General features: G+C 42.5%; 2 protein-coding genes across 3 annotated transcripts in view; both read left to right on the top strand.

Moving 5' to 3' along the window:
• The window catches only part of LOC114584510 (unconventional myosin-XVIIIb-like), a 653,524-nt gene that overhangs the window by 244,796 nt on the left and 386,449 nt on the right, over window positions 1–22,279 (top strand). The window lies entirely within an intron of this gene.
• Window positions 1–22,279, top strand: part of LOC144326374 (putative helicase senataxin) — a 233,460-nt gene that overhangs the window by 112,915 nt on the left and 98,266 nt on the right. For both annotated transcript variants that reach the window (XM_077922942.1, XM_077922943.1), the window contains exons 8-12: window positions 1,672–1,762; window positions 2,272–5,154; window positions 12,975–13,077; window positions 14,268–14,426; window positions 15,040–15,263. In XM_077922942.1, the coding sequence (XP_077779068.1) occupies window positions 1,672–1,762; window positions 2,272–5,154; window positions 12,975–13,077; window positions 14,268–14,426; window positions 15,040–15,263 (3,460 nt within the window). The remainder of the gene's footprint in view (window positions 1–1,671; window positions 1,763–2,271; window positions 5,155–12,974; window positions 13,078–14,267; window positions 14,427–15,039; window positions 15,264–22,279) is intronic.

Here is a 22,279-nt window from a genome sequence, read left to right as displayed (position 1 = left end):
ATAATGTGAGATGGAGCTTACTGTCAGAGCTGCCCGAGGTCCCAGCTCACAAAGGATCAACGCCAGTTCGTTGTTATATACAAAAGTCTTTATTGAAGTTCAGTTTCGCTTTCACAGCCGCGGCGCGCAGCTCTACGTCTCAAACTCTAGACCGCCTTAGCTCCGTCTGAATCTCCTCCCCCCAGACACCGGTTTAAGACTCTAGCCTTGCTCCACCTCTTCCTTTGCTCTTTCCTCCTCTGGTTCCGCCTGTCCGCTGGGGTCTTGCCCTTCCTAGACTCTTCTGACGCTGAGTCCCCTGAGTCTTCCCCCTGCCTCCGGCGGGCTTTAGGACTTGGTTCCCAATCCGGGTTTTCTGCTGTCCCGCGCGCCTGTACATTCGAACTTGGCGCGCGCGCCCAGCCGGCAACCTTCCTCCTGACCGTTACACTGCTCCTGTCACTGCTTCCCCCTTCGGTGAGGCTAGCTGGACCTGACCTCCCCTCCGTTCCCCCACTCTCCGATAGAGGCGTGGTCAGCCCTGACTCATCTTCTCTCCCCGCTGGAGGAGACGCTGGCCCTGACACATGGGACTCTTCCCCCCCACTATGCTCTGGTGGGGAAGCTGGTCCTGATCTCCCGCTGCTGCTTTGGGAGTCCCCGCTGGCCCCTTGTTTCTGGTGCGTCCCCCCTGGGACCCCCCTTGCCCTGACCATCGGCGCCCCCTTCTGGGAATCTTCTGATTCGCTGGAGAAGCTCATGGAATCTCTCGGGTCACTGTCATACTCCCCTACGCTGCCCTCAGATTCTTCTCCTTCGCTCTCCATTTCCTCTCTCCCCTGTGCCTCTGCTCCTGAGCCCCTGACAGTGTTCTTTGTGACAAATTATGTTGTAAGACCATAATCATTCCCATAGCCTTGGGACTCCAAGTCAATGAGGAAATAACACTGAGCTTAATTACATTTTATTCTGTTCTTTTCTGCCCGCCCCCCCCATCTCGAGCTTTCAGAATAGTGTGTACTACACATTTAAATAAGTAGCTAATGGTTTAAACCTGTCATGGACTGCCTGGATGCAGGGGAGTGGTGGGAGGTGCCAGCTGGAGAACCCCGAAGGGATCCTCCAGGGGAAGAAGGCTCAGAGCCAGGGGACTGATGGTGGGATGCTGAAGAGTGGTCAGAGGAAGAAGAGGGAGCGGACTGGGAGTAGGTGGTGTTGGAAGCTGAAGAGGTAACAGGGTTTAGTGAACAGGAAGAAGCTGGGGCAGAAAGTCATAATTCAGAGGCTGGAGAGGAAGGGGGCCAGTAGACCAAGAAGAGGCAGGCTGCTGAAGGACTAAGGAGTGTCTCCCTTCTATGACCAGCTCCGCTCCCCCCGGCCTCCCAGAACATGCAGAGAAATGAAAAGAGCAGAGGAGAGATTGGTTGCGTGCAGACGTAGTCTCCGACTGCTTGGAAAAACCCCTGGAGAGGAGAGACCATAGGCAGCTGTGGGAGGGCAGGGACCTTCAGTCCTTGCAACTTCTGCATTGGGCCAAGACCTACTGGGAAGAGTTGCTGGGATCACTAGGCCTGCACTGTTTTTGTTTCTTTGAATAAAGAGTTAACTTCACTGACACCAGTGTTTTTTTATTGCTGACCTTCACATGACTGGCTCCTGACAAAACCCTTGGCTTTCTTAATATTTTTGAAGGACTAAATCTGAGCCCATGTCGGACTATGGAGATGAATTTGTCACTTGCAGCCAACTGGCGCATGACTACCACATTGAAAAGCCCCACAAGGTAACTTGCTTGTTGATCTATCTTACTGTCTTCTTCCATGCTTGAAACATGGCTATGTGGACGGTTCTGAATTATAGTTATAGAGAAGTATCAAATCACATCTGTCCTCTAGAACAGAAGCAGTTTTCCTCCTCCATGTTTGTTTGAAGGGTGGTTTTTTATTGGCGACAGAATTCACCCCCTTGAAAACCTTGTCCTTTTTTCATTTTTTAAAAAAATGTTTCTAGCCTTGTTGGCTGGCAATACCCCCCCCCCCCAAAAAAAAATATCACTGTATAGTGACTAGTATAGGGACAGGGGACCTGTGGCTACAACTCCCATAATCTCTGATTGTTGGCCATGCTAGCTGGGGCTGGTGCAATTTGAAGTCCAGCAACACTTGAAGGGTGACAAATCCCCCTTTCCCATCCTAGTGAAATCCTTGAAGTGAGGCGGGTTGTTGTTGGATATGCAGAGCAGGAAAGTTGAGAACATGCTGCTAAACATTGACTTCCTGTTTCCTGTTTCAGGATACCATTTGTCCTGATTACTGCCTCTACTTGTACAAAGATATGCAGACTCTGACCGACCTGTTACATTCTGACATCGGCCAAGACATGCAGTTGCACAACAGCACTTTTTTATGGTTCATCCCTTTTATCCACTCCCTTATGGACCTGAAGGACCTGGGGATTGCCTACAGCATAGTGGTCATTCATCACCTGTGTTTGGAAATCCAAAATGTCCTCAGTGGCACTGTTGAGACTTGTGACAAAGTGTCTGAGTTCTTCATCTGGATCTTGGTGACTGTTGTTGAGTGCAGCCTTAAGAAAAATTGCCTTCATTTTCTGTGGATCAGCTCAGAAATGTGGGTGTGGATAGTGGTGAAATGTGTCATGCTTCCAAGTACGGTGTTCATGCCTGGCATTGAGAGAAGAGTAGTCAGGAATAGCTTAAGAAGCACAGTGACATCACCATCTTGGGAACCTGAGCCCATACAGTTTGCCTGCATGAAACTGATCCGTAACATCCTGAAGGAAGGGTATCAGGTTGTGCAGTCACCCACTTGTAAGCAGTTCCTTGATGAACTCAACTTGCTTCGCCGTAGCCACAAGCACTGGGAGCTGAGTTCCCCGCAGGCTCTAGAATTACAGAACACTCTGAAGGAGATCATATGGAGCATCATGAGCAAATCGTTAAATCCTTCCTCCCTTGTGAAGAGCCCTCCTGTTTGTGTAACTTCACCTACTTTCCTGATGAACCACAAAAGGCAGGAAGACGGATGTCCAATGAATATGGACAATGAGCACCTACCCTGCTTGTCTGTGTTAGCAAACAGACACATGGATGCCCAGAAAAATGTGGTGTCTCATCAATGGCCAGGGTTCCAAAACAAGCAAGATCCCTTCTACAAAAGCTTTGGCCTCAGTTTTCAAGACCTGGAGACCAAAGACTTCAGCACAAAGGAGAAGCCCAGTTCTTCCAGATCTCTTACAGAAAAGAATGGTAACAGCAGCAGTGCTTTGGAGAGAAAGGTTGGTCTAAATGACCTTACAAGCAAAATCAGATCTCTGAAACCAGACAGCACCCTGCAATTAAAACTGTTACCTGAAAGCAGTAGGAGAGGAAATACCAATCTGGAGCCAGGAACAGAAAAGCTGCAGTTGGTCAGAGACAGAACAAAGAGCCAGGAAGGGCAGAGGAGTGAAATCATTGTAGCCAGAGGCAGCACATCAGACACATTGCCTTGCAAATCAGAGGCAAGCTCAGGCAAGGCCTCTGTTGTGTGTGCTAAAGGAACCAGTTTACCCATTGACTCTAGCCAGGAAAGCATCATCCGTCACCAAAAATGCATTAAGAGGAAAGCTAAAGGCGCTGTTCAAACTTTGTCTGCCCGAGAGAGCAACAAGTTGTCTGCTGGTGCAGATGATTCCCCAAACCAAGTCATTATTTCTGACGCTTCTTCAGATGAGGATGAAAACAAAATGAAAGCTGGTAGAGAGAGCAGGAAAGGGCAAGTGGACGTGTGCCTTGAGAAGAAATTCAGTGCCCCAGAGCAAGAGCCATTGACTACTCCAGACCTCATACATCATACAGCAGCTCGTGAAGGCCACATCGGCAAGGGAAATGCAGTGGTATGCTCAAATTTCACAGGGATATGTGCTGGCAATGGAAGCTGTTCCAGGTGCACAGATCCAGTTCTGCCCAGTACATCAGCATCTGCCAGTCCTTCAGGGTCAGCACCTGCTGTCAAAGAATCCACTATTCAGCCAGGGAAGAGCTCTGTAGAATATGGGCAGGTTAAAATAGCTAGAGAAAGTCCCAAGGGAAGCATCAAGCCAAGCATGCACAGTAAAAAACCACTGCTGGCAAAACTGGCAAGATCTACTCCTGCTCTGCTCCCACCCAACGAAATCCAACATATGCCAGCCCCAACCTTAGTGACAGAAAAACATGGCCTATCAGAGAAAGTCCAAAGAGCAGCTGAACTTGCTCAGTGCACACAGGACAGTCTTGCTGAGTTGCACAGTTACAGGGAAATTGTTGGCGAGGTGGATGTTCCCCAGGAAAGGACATCACAATTAGTAAATGCTCAGCAACTAACTACTAGAAATAAGAACAATTTTGCCTGCCAAAAACGTCAGCTCTATAGGCAGACAAACCCCAAAGAGAGAGAGAATTGTCAGTGTACTCACGGAGAAACTCAGGAGGCTCAGCCAGCCAAAAAACCCAAGGCGGCAGAGCTAAGACCTGTGCAGTCTGCCAGTATGGTGGGGGTGGAAAAGCAGAAGGAAAGTTCTGCTGGAGCTAGTAAAACCAATCATTTGACCTTTCCAGATCCCTCCTCTAGCCCATGTGACGAGGATGTGGCTTTGAAAAAGAGAGAGCCCCAATTGAATGAGAACAAAGATGGTGACGGCTTCTTTCTTACACAGTTGGATCCAGTGGACATGGAACTGTGTTCACAAATAGAAGATGGCAGTTACCTCTCAAACATGGAAGTCAATATATCTGCAAGCCCACTGCAGGGTAGTAATGATGACTTGCAGTTCAAGACCCCGACGCTGAGCAGCATTCTCCAGCCTCGGATTTCAAACAACACCCCTCAGTTGCTGAATGTGCAAAATAACCATATTGTCATGGCGCTGCCCACCCCCAGAGCTGGTTCTTGGAACAAAGTGCACCAACCCTTTGCACAAGCAAACATTGTGAATGCCCAGCAGAGAGACCATGGGATTTTCACCAGAGAGGTGCTGAAGTGGAACTATGACATGTTTGCAAACTTTAAACTGTTTGGGCCACCAAGCCATCTCCTTCAGTCTATTGTTGCCCCTGTCACAGCCAAGTTTGAGGATTACAATGACTACTTCAATACTTTCTTCCCCTTAATGATGCTAAATGCATTTGAAATGGTAAGCTGGCAACAGACCACCTCGTTTTTCTCTTTCCTCCTCAAAGGAAATCCTCCCACTAGCTGCAATCTCTCTCTCTCTCTCTCTCTCTCTCTCTCTCTCTCTCTCTCTCTTTCAAAAGTTGACAAGTTGACACATGTTTCCAAATACACATCCATTTTGTGTTCAACTTCCCCGCCCCCTCCATGGTTTCCCCCGTAATTTTTAAATTTGCTGCATATTATCAATATTCTATACAGTGGTGCCCCACAAGACGAATGCCTCGCAAGACGAAAAACTTGCTAGACGAAAGGGTTTTCCGTTTTTTGAGTCGTTCCGCAAGACGAATTTCCCTATGGGCTTGCTTCGCAAGACGAAACGTCTTGCGAGTTCTTGCGAGTTTGTTTCCTTTTTCTTAAAGCCGCTAAGCCGTTAATAGCCGCTAAGCCGTTAATAGCCGCTAAGCCGCTAATAGCCGTGCTTCGCAAGACGAAAAAACCGCAAGACGAAGAGACTCGCGGAACGGATTAATTTCGTCTTGCGAGGCACCACTGTACCTTGTCTTTTCCACACTGTACTCAACAACAAGTATTCAGTTGCTGTTCTTCATTCAAATCCTACCTACGTTTTAACATGTTTACAATAATTCTGTAAATATTCAACAAAAGGTTTCCACTCCTCCTTAAAACCTACCTCTTCTTGATCTCTAATTTCCATAGTTAAGTTTGCCAATTCGGCATATTCTGTCAGTTTAAACTGCCACTCTTCTTTAGTAGGTGTCTCCTGATTTCGCCATTTTTGTGCATAGAGTACTCTTGCTGCTGTTGTAGCATACAATTGGTTCGTCTGTCTTCTTGAAACATCTTTTTTTTTTTTTTGCTTTAAATTTTTATTGAATTTTTCCATAAAATCTCTAGTCATTTCATTTTACACATCACATATTCTATTTTGTTGAACTTCCCACAACTCCCCTGAGAATCATCCAAAGTTATTCTCTTATCTACACATTCCTTATTTCAAGTATCGCTTATAAATAAAAAAATTTTTATCCTCATTTACCATCTTGCAATCTTCCTTAAATTTCACAAAGCTTCTTTAAAACACACTAGCGTTATATTCTCCTCACATACAGTTTTCAAATACTCTCTAAATTTTCCCCAGTCCTCCAAAAACTTATGATCTCTTTGAAGTCTGATTTTTCCAGTTAGTTTGTCCAGTTCCGCATAGTCTGTTAGTTTGCTTCTCCATTCGTCCAGGGTCGGTACTTGTTCTTGTTTCCACCTTTGAGCTATCAATGTTCTTGCTGCTGTAATTGCGTACTGGAAGAGTTTAAAGTCCCTTCTTTTTATTTCCTTTCTGGTTATCCCTAACAAGAAGGTCTCTGGCTTCTTTACAAAACTGTACTTCAGCATTTTTTTTAACTCATTATATATTGCTTCCCAGAATCCCTTCACTTTCTTACATTCCCACCACATGTGCATGAACGTTCCCTCTTTCTCTCTGCATCTCCAGCATTTGTTACAGATTTTGTATATTTTTCCCAACTTAGCCGGTGTCATATACCATCTGTATACCATTTTCATGGCATTTTCTTTCAACGTTATACATGCGGTGAACTTCAGATTTTCCTTCCATATTTTTTGCCATTCTTCCAGCTCTATACTATACCCTAAGTCTCTGGCCCAATGGATCATTACCTCTTTGACTTCCTCATCCATCGTATGCCATTCCAATAAGATTTTGTACATTTTAGATATTAATTTACAATCATTATTGACAATCTCTGATTGAAACCTCGAATCTTTTTCATTATACCCTTTTTCTTTCACCTCCTTTTTAAACATATCACTTATCTGAAGATAGTGCAGCCAATCAAATACATGTTCTTTTACTTGCTCATATGGTTTTACTCTCCATTTCTCTCCTTCTTTTATCACCAGATCTCCATACGTAATCCAATTACTTCTCATGTTAATTTTTTTGCCTCCCATTGCCTCTAGTGGGGATAGCCAATGTGGTACCCCCCTTTCTAATATGTTTTTATATCTGTCCCAAACTTCGATTAAAGATTTCCGGAATATATGATTTTCAAACGATTTATATCCCTTTTTCTTCTCTTGCCCTAGATAGGCGTGCCACCCGAATCTATTATCGAATCCCTCTAAATCCAATAATTTTGTATTTTTGAGTTTGATCCATTCCCTTATCCAACAAAGGCATGATGCCTCATAATACAACTTCAAATCTGGCAGGGCAAATCCTCCTCTTTCTTTTGCGTCCGTTAACAGTTTATATTTGATTCTTGGTTTTTTGCCCTGCCAGATATATCTTGAAATAATTCTTTGCCATTCCTTAAAGATTTTTACACCTCTTAATATAGGGATCGTCTGAAATAAAAATAGTATCTTGGGTAGCACGTTCATCTTTATCATTGCTATTCTACCCCAAAAGGATAGTTTTAACCTTCCCCACCCTTCCAGGTCTTTCTTAATTCCATTCCACGCCGGGACATAATTGTTTTGAAACAGGTCAATATTTTTCGGTGTTATCCATATTCCCAAATATTTAACCTTCTTAACAATTTCAATTCCTGTTTGCTGCTGTAGCATCTCCATCATTGTTTGGTCCATATTTTTTGTTAGAATTTTAGTTTTTTTCCTATTTAATATAAAACCTGCCACCTCCCCAAATTTTTCCATTTCCTCTAGTACTTCCATTGCATTATTCATCGGGTCTTCCACCGTTATGACCAAATCGTCAGCAAAGGCTTTGATTCTATATTCATTTTGGCCTACTGTTACTCCCTTTATTTTTCCGTTTTTCCTAATTGAGTTCAGAAGAGTCTCTAAAACCATTATGAACAGTAAGGGTGAGAGCGGGCAGCCCTGTCTAGTACCTTTTGATATCTTAATTTCTTCTGTTATCACATTATTTACTATCAACTTGGCTCTCTGTTCATTATATATAGCCCTTATTCCATTGAGAAAATCGTTCCCCTTCTCCAAATATTCCATATTTTTCAACATAAAGTCCCATGATATATTGTCGAATGCCTTTTCGGCATCTACAAACATTATCATTGCTCGTCTCTCGTTCCTGGCTGTCAGATATTCCAATATGTTTACTATGTTTCTCACATTATCCCTCATCTGTCTGCCGGGAAGGAAACCCGCTTGGTCTTCATGAATAATTCTCTGTAGTACCTTTTTTAATCTTTTTGCCATTATTCCTGCAAAAATTTTATAGTCTGTATTTAACAAAGAGATCGGTCTATAATTCTTTACTTGTGTTGGGTCCGCATCCTCTTTTGGGATAAAGGTTATAAATGCATCCTTCCAGGTTTCTGGAATCTCTCTCTCTTTAAGAATATTATTCAGTACTTCTTTTAATGGTGTCGTCAGGGTTAGCCTCAGCTCCTTATAATACCTTGCTGTAAACCCGTCTGGTCCTGGGGCTTTCCCATTTTTCAACTCTGTTATAGCCATCTTAATCTCCTCACTATCTATTGGGGTGTTCAGCCTTTCCCTTGCTTCTGTCGAGATCTTTTGCACCTCTTTCTCTTTTAGGTATCTCTCTATTTTCCTCATGTTATTCTTCTCTTTATTCTTATACAATCGACTATAAAAATCCAAAAATCCTTTCCTAATTCCTTTGGGACTGGTTATCTCTTCTTCTTTTATCTTAATCTTTTTAATTGTGCTTTGTTCTTTTCTTTTTTTGATCTGCCAGGCAAGCCATTTTCCTGATTTATTCGCGAATTCAAAGTTTTTTTGTCTTAATTTTTTGATATTCCATTCCACCTCCTTATTAATTAGCATTGCAAATTGAATTTGCAAGGACTTAATGCTTTGTTTAATTTTCAAATTATTTGGTTTTTTGATTAGCTTTTGTTCGTTTTCCATAATCTGTTTTAAAATCTCTCTCTTTCCTTTCTCTCTATTCTTCTTTTTGATTGAGTTTTGTTGTATACAAAACCCTCTCATCACCGCCTTTCCTGCATCCCACACTATACTCATTTTCGTTCCTTTGTTACAGTTATCAACAAAATATTCTTTCAATTTCTCCTGTGCCTCTTGTACAAATTTTTGGTCATCAAATAAGTAATCATTCATTCTCCATCTGAATGTTCTTTCCTCATAACCTTTCATTTCTAATCTAATCGGGCTATGATCTGAGATTACTCTTGCTTCAATTTCCACTTGAGAGATTCTTGGAATTAGCTCACCTGAGATCCAAATTTGGTCGATTCTAGACATCGACTGGTTTGGTTCTGAGTAGAATGTGAATTGTTTTTCCAGTGGATGTCGTAACCTCCAAATATCTGTTAAATTACAGTTTCTAACCAATTCAAAAAATGTTTTGGGTAATTTACCTTCCTTTGTTCCACTATCCCTCAGTCTATCCATTTCTGTTGAGATTACCCCGTTCATATCTCCCATCAGAATTATCTTTTGATCCATATATTCCAACAATATTTCTTCCAGGTTTTTGTAAAAATCAGTTTTGTTTCCATTAGGTGCATAGATCCCGACTATTATTATTTTTTCACCTTGCCAATCGTCTGTCTTCTTGAAACATCTGACCCAGTTATCCCTAAGAGAAATGCCTTGGAGTTTTTTGGGAGCATCACCTTATGTAATTTTTTAACCTCATTATAAACCATCTCCCAAAAACTCTTAGCCACTTTACATGTCCACCACATATGGTAAAAAGTGTCTTCTGCTTCTTTACATTTCCAACATAAGCCTGACTCTGATTTGTACATTTTTGCTAGCTTACTCGGTGCCAAGTACCATCTGTGAGTCATTTTCATAAAGTTTTCTTTCAAAACATAACACACTGAGAATTTTATATTCAATTTCTACAGTTTTTCCTATGCCTTCATCTCTATATTGTGCCCACATTGCTAGTTCAGTGGATCATAGCAGATTTATCTATTTCAATCTTTAGTTTCTCATCCTAAAAGCCTCTTATACATCTTTGAAATTAGTTTTTCTCTGTTCTCTAATAACTCTTTTTCAAACTGAGAGCTTTGATTAATAAACCCATGCTTCTTACCTTGTTTAAATACTTCAATCAGTTGATAGTATTGCAACTAATTGATCAACCAATCCTTTTTATCCTCTAACTTCTTAAGCAGGCATAGGCAAACTCGGCCCTCCAGATATTTTGGGACTACAATTCCCATCATCCCTAGCTAACAGGACCACTGGTCAGGGATGATGGGAGTTGTAGTCCCAAAACAGCTGGAGGGCCGAGTTTGCCTATGCCTGTTCTTAAGCATCACACCCTCTTCTGTGAGGTCCAGTAGGTCCCTATAGGTCACCCATTTCTTTTCCATGTTTTGTTTTTTTCTGTGAAATTGCTTTTTTAATTACATTTTTCAAAAATATTTTGACAAAAATACGGATCCAATATTTTCAAACAAATACCGTATTTTTCGCCCCATAGGACGCACCTAGTTTTTTTTTGGGGGGGGGGGAATAAAGGGGAAAAAAATTTTCCCCCCCAGGCGCAGGGCTGGCGCGGGGGAAGCCCGAGGTTCCCCCGACCCCAGCCCCCAGAACAGCCTGCTATCCGCAAGCCTAGGGAGCCGCGCCAGTCTGTTTGGTTTAAGTTAATCCTGCTAATGAACTTACATGTGTACAATAACATTTCCAGTAAGTCTTTATACTTCTCTCAGACTCTATATAAGTTCTTCCTGAGTACATGATTTGAGAACTTTTTATATATCGTCGCTTTACCATACCATAAACATACGTCCCAGCTAAATTTATTACCGTATCCTTCTAGATCTAGCAATTGTGTATTATCAATACAATCAAAAGTCTGGCATTGCAAAGCCACCTCTATCTTTAGTATCCATCAAAATGTTATGCTTTATTCTTGGCTTTCTCCCCGCCAGACAAATATTGAAATATCTCTTTGCCATTCCTTAAAGCAGCTTGTGTTATTTATTATTGGTATTGTTTGGAATAAGAATAACATCTTAGGTAAAATATTCATCTTTATGGCTGAATCCTTCCTAAAAATGAAAGTTTCGTCCTCCCCAATTAAACTTAAGCCACACCTGCACATACATTTAAATCAGTATTGTACCACTTTAAACAGTCTTGGCTTCCCCCAAAGCATCTTGGGAACTGAAGTTCATTAACGGTGTCAAGAGGCTCCTATTGCTTGATTGTTAAACCACTCTAGAAATTGTAGCTCTGTGTGAGAGGAAAAGGGCTCTCCTAACAACTCTCAGCATCCTTGACAAACTCCATTTCCCAGGATGCCTATGTCAGGGACATGACTGAATCGAATGCTGGGGAAGAGTCCGACTCTGGAGACCAAAGATCGCAGACAGAGCAGGAGGAGGTGGGCTTTCTCAAGAGTTCCCTGACTCAGCTAGAGAAAGGGAGGGGGAGAGATAGACGGCAGTGGGAGGGTTGCTAAGCAACCAGCAGAAAGGCAGCGGACAGGGAGTTCTTCTTTTGAGAGCTGAAAAGGTTAGAATGCAACGGAAGTGCAAAAGGGGAAAGGCTGGACTTTGGCATCCTTCTTGCTGTGACAAGGGCGGAGACTTAGAGTGACTAACTTGTTTCAAGAGTGTCAGGCTGGGAGCTGCACTCTGGATGTAATTTATTATAAATGTACCATAAAACTGACAGGGAGTCATTAAATCTTATCAAGGCTTGCTTGCCTGTCTGAGATCATTACAGCCTATGCGGGAAGGAGCCATGGCTGTTTAAAGTGGTATAACAGTGCTTTAAAATGTAGGGTGTGGATGTTGTCTTAGGATAGGAGGTGGGGGAACATCTGTGACCCTCCAGATGTTACTCAACTACAACTCCCATCAGCCCTAGCATATGGCCAGTGTCACCAGGGATGGATGGATGGATGGGCATTGTAGTCCAGCAATATCTGGAAGGCCAAAAGTTAAAATAATAATAATAATAATAATAATAATAATAATAATAATAATAATAACAACAACAACAACAACAACAACAACAACAACAACAACAACAACAACAACAACAACAACCCCACCACTTTGGGCGGCTTCCAACAAAATATTAAAAATACAATAAAACATCAGACATTAAAAACTTCCCTAAACAGATTCCCCACACCAGCCTTTGAAAGGTGTGTCTCGTTCATGCAAAATGGATTTTTGTAAGCCTAACTGTTGCACTAGTGTAGTAGTGGACTCTAGGGTTTTTTGGCAAGGGGGAGCGGGGTTAAAAGTGTCCCATTTGGGTTTTTTTTTTGGATGGGACAGGTGTTGAATGTTTTTATTTAGTTTTACAAATGTATGCATCAAAATTATGCTAATACATCAATAGACTTTTTTTTTTAAGCAATACAGTCCTCCCTCCCAATCCCACTAAGCAAGAGCATGTGTATTTAACAAAATACATTGCATCACAATTGTCCATGAGGAGATGGAGGCTGCTAATTTGATGGATTCCCAAACAGGAAAGTAATAACAGAACATCATATGTCCATAAAATGGTTGGAGTCTTATGTTCAATATAGAGCTTTCATATATTTGGTAAGTTTCTTCATTAATATCACTGTCCATACCTTTTGTCCTCATAAGAAAAGTTGCAAGTTTGCTAAATTTCTCGAGTTTTGTGCCACCAGTTGTTGGGCTGCTGCAAGCAGGGATTTTATTATTTCCTTAGACTGTAACTCCCTTTGCTCTCTGTGAAAATCAGTCAATAAAGTTAACTGTGGTGAGCCACAGACTCTCTGGGCCCCATTTATGAGCAGGGAATCCTGCCCAATGGTTTTAGCAGCCCACATGTGGTGGAAGAGCAGTCTCTTAAGCCTATGCTTCCATTTCCCTGCAGATGGCACAGGAGTGGCTAGAGAACCAGAAATCAAAAGAGCAAAGGCCTTTTGAGTTGAATTTGCTGAACTTCAATGCAGACACAAATGAAGCAGATTTTACAAGTGAGTGAGTGAGAATTTCACTGCATATAAACAAATGGGAAGTAGAAATGCAGTCCTGTTTTTAATGGTGGTTGTAGTAGATAACAGAAGTGCTTGTGTTAACACTAGACTGTTGGGGTGAGCAGTCAAGGGCTATTATACTTTATTCTGCCTGTATCTTTTTTGCTTTTCTGCCCAACACAGAATGTTGATGTGTATTTTAGCCTGTTTTCAGTTTCTCGTTGATTTGATTTTTAAAAAATGTTTTAATCTTTTGGTAAACTGCTTTGAAGTTGTGAAAAACCAAACAAGCAGTGTATAAATTTTATGAAATAAAATAAACCAATATCTGTGACACAAACAAACTGATATCCAGGTGCTGCAAATGATTAAATGAATAATGAATAAAAATCAATATTATTTGATTAAAAAAAAAAAAAACGAGGATTGAGGCAAGGTGCGCCTGCTTTTGCCAACAAAGGTCCGTATAGTTAAAGCCATGGTTTTCCCAGTAGTGATGTATGCAAGTGAGAGCTGGACATAAAGAAGGCTGATCGCCAAAGAATTGATGCTTTTGAATTATGGTGCTGGAGAAGATTCTTGAGAGTCCCATGGACTGCAAGAAGATCAAACGCATCCATTCTGAAGGAAATCAGCCCTGAGTGCTCACTGGAAGGACAGATCGTGAAGCTGAGGCTCCAGTACTTTGGCCACCTCATGAGAAGAGAAGATTCCCTGGAGAAGACACTGATGCTGGGAAAGATGGAGGGCACAAGGAGAAGGGGGCGACAGGGGGCGAGGTGGTTGGATAGTGTTTTCGAGGTTACCAGCATGCGTTTGACCAAACTGCGGGAGGTAGTGGAGGACAGAGGTGCCTGGCGTGCTCTGGTCCATGGGGTCACGAAGAGTCGGACACGACTAAACAACAACAACGTGCCTGCTTTATCTCAGTACCCAGAATGCTTTCTCTCTCCAAAATGGACCTCAGCAGGTCTCACCAATGAAAAAGCTCATACAACTAAATTGAGTGAATTATTTATTAGAATGTGCGACTGGGTAACCAAAAAAATCTGGAATTCAAAGTTCAGCTGTAGCAACTTGTGCTCGACATGCCTACTGTTTTATTAAGAGCTTTTGGTAACAACGTAGTTGTATCTGTATGTGGCTAAATGCTTGCATATTTTTGTTCTGCGTTCAAATTACTTCTCCAGTTAACATCTCAAGAAGCAATTTAGAGAAACAGCTGCACCCAAAGGAATGTGACTTGGTGTTCTTAATATTGTCTGAAAAGCAAAACTTCTATAGCAAAGAAGGCAAGGCAGAGAGCTGTCCATTACGCCATGTGGGCTATGTGACTCGGTTTCATACTGGTAGGTGTTGTTTTTTAAAAAAAACTAATAAGTAAGTGTACAAAACAATTATGTTAGCCAACCCTTGGTGTCAGTAAGTTATTTGATTTGGGATGGGGGACCCATTTCTGCTATTTCAGCATGAAATTCTGGCTCAGTCCAGGTATTGCACCAAGCTTTGTGGTTAAGAAAGCTTAACTATAGTTTGGCATGAACTTTTGAGTTGACAAACCATGGTTTATCATCCACTGGCAAGCCAAGAAGCCATGGATTGAGATCAGAAGCCATTGTTTGAAGTGGGGTTACAAGCCACGGTTTTGGGAAATGGAAGCAGGCAAAGAACTCTAAACCAGTGTTTCCCAACCTTGTGCCTCCAGCTGTTTTTGGCCTACAATTCCCATCATCCCTTGCCACTGGTCTTGCTAGTCAGGGATGATGGGAGTTGTAGTTCAAAAACAGCTGGAGGCACAAGGTTGGGAAACACTGCTCTAAACAATGTACAGTCTGTTAATATGTATGCTAGAAAAGCTCTCAAATCATGATTTGAATGCTAGATGATAATGAATGCATACACTGTGGTTTCTGAATTGTACCCCTCTCTCTCTCTCTCTCTCTCTCTCTCTCTCTCTCTCAGAGATGAAAGAGCAGGATGCCTGTCTCCTGTCTGTCAAGACACAAGGAAATTTGTCCGGTGTTGATAAGAATGTCAGGTGTGTGGTGGTCAGTTCTTTGGTGACAACGGAGCAAATGTTCAAGGCCCTCCTTCTTCTGAACCGAAGCCCTCTAGCCAAAGCCATAATCAGCCCACAAAACTCTGACTTCTGTCTGACAGGCTCAACTGTGGACTTGGAGACTTCTGTAAGTGTTTGTTTTAAAAGGCAATATAACCCAGTTCTGACTTGGGGAGGTATAAGATATTTTGCTACCCATTACACAAATCGTATGCCAATGAGCCAGGTGTTAAGTTGAAACTCCCTCAGAGATGGGCAGAGAAGACCAGAGAGAGGCAAGAGAATATTTCTACTCCAGCAGCCAACTTTCCGGAGGTGGAGGCGGGGGATAGGAGGAGAGACAGTTAGCTGTTAAGATTAGCAGCAGATGGAAGCTTTCTCCTGCCATCTCCAGGGAAGCCTTCGGAATTATGGTTCACACACCACCGCTTTTCCAGTGTTGCCTGTAACATGTGGCCACAAATCTGCATCTCTTGGGAACATGGTCTTTTAGATGTGAGACAAGGGTGGGGACCTCAGTCCCAGGGGCCAAATGCCACCCTCCAGGCCTCTCTGTTGTTGTTTTTTTAATAATTTTTATTAATTTTCCAACACAAATAAACAATCATATCAGAATTTCCACAAATTTAACTCTATTTGGACTTCCTTCAGCTTCTCTGACAATCATCCATATTTGCCTCCCAGTTACGCATTTCTTCTGTTTATATTGCCATTAACCTTCCCTCCCACTTCTATTTCTTTCAAACAATATATCCCAACTTTCACAGTGCTTCTTGGAACCCCACTAGCGTTGTTTGCACATCACACGTTCTTTTCAGATATTCGACAAATTTCCCCCAGTCCTCGATGAACTTTTGCTCTCGAAGATATGTAATTTTCCCAGTTAATCTGTCCAGTTCTGCATAGCCTGTCAGCTTCAGTCTCCATTCTTCTACCGCCGGTATTTCCTCTTGTTTCCATTTCTGGGCCAGTAGAATTCTTGCTGCTGTAACTGCATATTGGAAAAGTTTACAGTCCTTTCTTCTTATTTCTTTTCCTGTAATCCCTAAAAGAAATATCTCTGGTTTCTTTGCAAATGTACATTTTAACATTTTTTTTCATTTCATTGTATATCATCTCCCAAAATCCCTTCACTTTCTTACATTCCCACCACATGTGATAAAACGTTCCTTCTGTTTCCTTACATTTCCAACACTTATTACACATCTTATACATTTTTGCTAATTTTACCGGTGTGATATACCATCTGTAAAACATTTTCATAACATTTTCTTTTAGTGCCATACAAGCAGTGAATCTTAAGTTCTCCTTCCACAGTTTTCCCCAATCCTCAAACTGTATATTGTAACCAAAATCTTTGGCCCATTGTACCATTACCGATTTAACTTCCTCATCTTTCATATTCCATTCCAACAATATTTTGTACATTTTTGACAGAATTTTAGAATCATTATTTATCACTTCTGTCTGGAACTTTGAGTCTTTTTCTACATAACCCTTTTCTTTGATATCTTTTTTAAACATTTCATTAACCTGAAAATAATGCAACCAGTCATAAACATGTTCTCTAACTTGTTCGTATGGCTTTAGTTTCCACTTTCCTCCTCCTTTGATTGACCATATGTAATCCAGTTACCTCTCATATTTATTTTCTTTACACTCATAACCTCTAATGGAGACAACCAGTGTGGAACTCTGGGTTCTAATATGTTTTTGTACCTATCCCATATTTCTATTAGTGAGCTCCGAAATATGTGGTTCCCGAAACCTTTATGAATTTTATTCTTTTCACACCATAAATATGCGTGCCATCCAAATCTGTTGTCAAATCCTTCTAAATCTAATAACTCCCTATTCTCTAATTTTATCCATTCTTTCAACCAGCAAAGACATGCTGCTTCGTAGTATAGTTTCAAGTCCGGCAGGGCGAAGCCTCCTCTTTCCTTTGCATCTGTTAATAACTTAAATTTAATTCTCGGCTTCTTACCCTGCCAGATATACCTTGAGAGCACTCTTTGCCACTCTTTAAAAATTACTACCCCCTTTATTATGGGGATAGTCTGAAACAAAAATAACATCTTTGGAAGAACACTCATTTTAACCATAGAGATTCTACCCCAAAAAGATAACTTCAATCTTCCCCACATCTCCAAATCTTTCCTTATTCCATTCCAGACCGGTGTATAATTATTCTGAAACAAATCAATATTTTTAGGAGTTAACCAAATTCCTAAATATTTTACCTTTTTCACCACCTCTATCTCTATTCTTTGTTGCATTATTTCTATCATACTTTGATCCATATTTTTAGCAATTATTTTAGTTTTCTTCTTGTTTAGTCTGAACCCTGCCACATTTCCAAATTTCTCAATCTCTTCCAATACTTCTTTTACACTTTCTAATGGTTCTTCAATCGTAATTACTAGATCATCTGCAAAGGCTTTCACTTTGTATTCATTCTGACCAACTGTTACCCCTTTTATTAATTCATTTTGTCTCATCGACCTCAAATAAACCTCTAGGACCATTATAAATAGCAGTGGTGAGAGTGGACATCCCTGTCTAGTTCCTTTTGTTATTTTGATATCTTCTGTAATCACATTATTAACAATTAATTTTGCTTTCTGCTCTGTATAAATTGCCTTTATCCCATTAAAAACTCTATCCCTACATCCATATATTCCAAGTTCTTCAACATAAAATCCCAAGCAATATTGTCAAAGGCCTTTTCCGCATCTACAAACATTAATATAGCTTGTTTCTCATTCCTGGCAGTTAGATACTCCAAAATATTAATTACATTTCTTATATTATCTTTCATCTGCCTGCCTGGAAGGAAACCCGCTTGATCTTTGTGAATAATTTCTTGCAATATCTTTTTCAATCTGTTCGCTAAAATCCATGCAAATATCTTACAGTCTGTATTAAGCAGTGAAATAGGCCTGTAATTTTTAACTTGTGTTAAATCTGAGTCCTGTTTAGGGATAAGTGTAATAAATGCTTCTTTCCACGTTTCAGGGATGTCTCTTTCTTTTAAAATATTGTTCATGACTTCTTTCAATGGTGTCATTAAAGCATCTCTCAGTTCTTTATAGTAGCCTGGTGTGAATCCATCTGGTCCAGGGGCTTTCCCCCTTTTCCTTTATGGCCTCTTTTATCTCCTCGTTTCCTATTGGGGCATTCAATTGTTTTTCTTTTCTGCCGGGATCTTCTGCACCTTTTTTTCTTTCAAAAATCATTCTATTTTCCTCATATTATTTCTTTCTCTGTTTTTATATAGTTGTCTATAAAAGTCCAAAAATCCTTTTCTAATTCCTTTCGGATTGTCAACCTCTTCTCCGTTTACAATAATTTTATTAATTGTATTTTGCTCTTTTCTCTTTTTGGTTTGCCACGCAAGCCATTTACCAGATTTGTTCGCAAATTCAAAGTTTTTTTGTCTTTTGTTGTTGTTTAGTCGTTTAGTCGTGTCCGACTCTTCGTGACCCCATGGACCAGAGCACGCCAGGCACCTCTGTCCTCCACTACTTCCCGCAGTTTGGTCAGACTCATGCTGGTAACCTCGAAAACACTATCCAACCATCTCGTCCTCTGTCGCCCCCTTCTCCTTGTGCCCTCCATCTTTCCCAGCATCAGTGTCTTCTCCAGGGAGTCTTTTCTTCTCATGAGGTGGCCAAAGTACTGGAGCCTCAACTTCACGATCTGTCCTTCCAGTGAGCACTCAGGGCTGATTTCCTTCAGAATGGATGCGTTTGATCTTCTTGCAGTCCATGGGACTCTCAAGAGTCTTCTCCAGCACCATAATTCAAAAGCATCAATTCTTCGGCGATCAGCCTTCTTGATGGTCCAGCTCTCACTTCCATACATCACTACTGGGAAAACCATGGCTTTAACTATACGGACCTTTGTTGGCAAGGTGACGTCTCTACTTCTCAAGATGCTGTCTAGGCCTGTCATTGCCCTTCTCCCAAGAAGGAGGCGTCTTTTAATTTCGTGGCTGCTGTCACCATCTGCAGTGATCATGGAGCCCAAGAAAGTAAAATCTCTCACTGCCTCCATTTCTTCCCCTTCTATTTGCCAGGAGGTGATGGGACCAGTGGCCATGATCTTCGTTTTTTTGATGTTGAGCTTCAGACCATATTTTGCGCTCTCCTCTTTCACCCTCATTAAAAGGTTCTTTAATTCCTCCTCACTTTCTGCCATCAAGGTTGTGTCATCTGCGTATCTGAGGTTGTTGATATTTCTTCCGGCGATCTTAATTCCAGCTTGGGATTCATCCAGCCCAGCCTTTCGCATGATGTATTCTGCATATAAATTAAATAAGCAGGGAGACAAAATACAGCCTTGTCGTACTCCTTTCCCAATTTTGAACCAATCAGTTGTTCCATATCCAGTTCTAACTGTAGCTTCTTGTCCCACATAGAGATTTCTCAGGAGACAGATGAGGTGATCAGGCACTCCCATTTCTTTAAGAACTTGCCATAGTTTGCTGTGGTCGACACAGTCAAAGGCTTTTGCATAGTCAATGAAGCAGAAGTAGATGTCTTTCTGGAACTCTCTAGCTTCCTCCATAATCCAGCGCATGTTTGCAATTTGGTCTCTGGTTCCTCTGCCCCTTCGAAATCCAGCTTGCACTTCTGGGAGTTCTTGGTCCACATACTGCTTGAGCCTTCCTTGTAGAATTTTAAGCATAACCTTGCTAGCGTGTGAAATGAGTGCAATTGTGCGGTAGTTGGAGCATTCTTTGGCACTACCCTTCTTTGGGACTGGGATGTAGACTGATCTTCTCCAATCTTCTGGCCACTGCTGAGTTTTCCAAATTTGCTGGCATATTGAGTGTAGCACCTTAACAGCATCATCTTTTAAAATTTTAAATAGTTCAGCTGGAATACCATCACTTCCACTGGCCTTGTTATTAGCAGTGCTTTCTAAGGCCCATTTGACTTTACTCTCCAGGCTGTCTGGCTCAAGGTCAGCAACCACATTACCTGGGGTGTACGATACATCCATATCTTTCTGGTATAATTCCTCTGTGTATTCTTGCCACCTCTTCTTGATGTCTTCTGCTTCTGTTAGATCCTTACCACTTTTGTCCTTTATTATGGTAATAATAATAATAATAATAATAATAATTTATTATTTATACCCCGCCCATCTGGCTGGGCCTCCCCAGCCACTCTGGGCGGCTTCCATAAAAACCAAAAATACAGTAAAATCACATGCTAAAAACTTCCCTGAACAGGGCTGCCTTAAGATGTCTTCTGAATGTTAGGTAGTTGTTTATCGCTTTGACATCTGCTGGAAGGGCGTTCCACAGGGCGGGCGCCACTACTGAGAAGGCCCTCTGCCTGGTTCCCTGTAGCTTTGCTTCTCGCAATGAGGGAACTGCCAGAAGGCCCTCGGCGCTGGACCTCAGCGTCCGGGCAGAATGATGGGGGTGGAGACGCTCCTTCAGATATACTGGACCGAGGCCGTTTAGGGCTTTAAAGGTCAGCACCAACACTTTGAATTGTGCTCGGAAACGTACTGGGAGCCAATGCAGGTCTTTCAAGACCGGTGTTATATGGTCTCGGCGGCCGCCCCCAGTCACCAGTCTAGCTGCCGCATTCTGGATTAATTGTAGTTTCCGAGTCACCTTCAAAGGTAGCCCCACGTAGAGTGCATTGCAGTAGTCCAAGCGGGAGATAACCAGAGCATGCACCACTCTGGCGAGACAGTCCGCAGGCAGATAGGGTCTCAGCCTACGTACCAGATGGAGCTGGTAAACAGCTGCCCTGGACACAGATTTGACCTGTGCCTCCATGGACAGCTGTGAGTCCAAAATGACTCCCAGGCTGCGCACCTGGTCCTTCAGGGGCACAGTTACCCCATTCAGAACCAGGGAATCCTCCACACCTGCCCGCCTCCTGTCCCCCAAAAACAGTACTTCTGTCTTGTCAGGATTCAATCTCAATCTGTTAGCCGCCATCCATCCTCCAACCGCCTCCAGACACTCACGCAGGACCTTCACCGCCTTCACTGGTTCTGATTTAAAAGAGAGGTAGAGCTGGGTATCATCGGCATACTGATGAACACCCAGCCCAAACCTCCTGATGATCTCTCCCAGCGGCTGCATGTAAATGTTGAAAAGCATGGGGGAGAGGACAGAACCCTGAGGCACCCCACAAGTGAGAGCCCAGGGGTCTGAACACTCATCCCCCACCACCACTTTCTGAACACGGCCCAGGAGGAAGGAGCGGAACCACTGTATGACAGTACCCCCAGCTCCCAGCCCCTCAAGACGGTCCAGAAGGATGTTATGGTCGATGGTATCAAACGCCGCTGAGAGATCCAGCAGAACTAGGAAACAGCTCTCACCTTTGTCCCTAGCCCGCCGGAGATCATCAACCAGTGCGACCAAGGCAGTTTCAGTCCCATGATGAGGCCTGAATCCCGACTGGAAGGGATCCAAATGGTCCGCTTCTTCCAGGCGTGCCTGGAGTTGTTCGGCAACCGCTCGCTCAATCACCTTGCCCAGGAATGGAAGATTTGAGACTGGGCGATAATTGGCCATCGTGGCCGCATCTAAAGATGGTTTTTTAAGAAGCGGTTTAATAACCGCCTCTTTCAGCGGGTCTGGGAAGGCTCCCTCACGGAGGGAAGCATTCACCACCCCACGAAGCCCATCGCCCAGTCCTTCCCGGCTAGCTTTTATAAGCCAGGATGGGCAAGGATCCAGGAGACAGGTGGTTGGTTTCACTCGTCCAAGCAGCCTGTCCACATCCTCGGAGGTAACAGATTGGAATTGATTCCACTCAACTTGACTAGACAGAACTCTAGCACTCTCCCGCCCCGGCCCTGCTCCCACGGTGGAGTCTACTTCTTCCCGAATCTGAGCGATCTGTTGTACGAAATGTTCCTTTCATATCTCCAATTTTCTTGAACAGATCTCTGGTTCTTACCATTCTGTTGTTTTCCTCTATTTGTTTGCATTGCTCGTTTAAGAAGGCCTTCTTGTCTCTCCTTGCTATTCTTTGGAAATCTGCATTCAATCTCCTGTATCTTTCACTATCTCCCTCGCATTTTGCTTGCCTTCTCTCCCCCGCTATTTGTGAGGCCTCGTTGGACAGCCACTTTGCTTTCTTGCATTTCCTTTTCATTGGG

The sequence above is a fragment of the Podarcis muralis genome, chromosome W (genome assembly GCF_964188315.1).
Source record: "Podarcis muralis chromosome W, rPodMur119.hap1.1, whole genome shotgun sequence".
Classification (NCBI taxonomy): domain Eukaryota; kingdom Metazoa; phylum Chordata; class Lepidosauria; order Squamata; family Lacertidae; genus Podarcis; species Podarcis muralis.
Note: the sequence above shows the minus strand (reverse complement) of the source record. Positions and strands in the feature narration are given on the sequence as shown.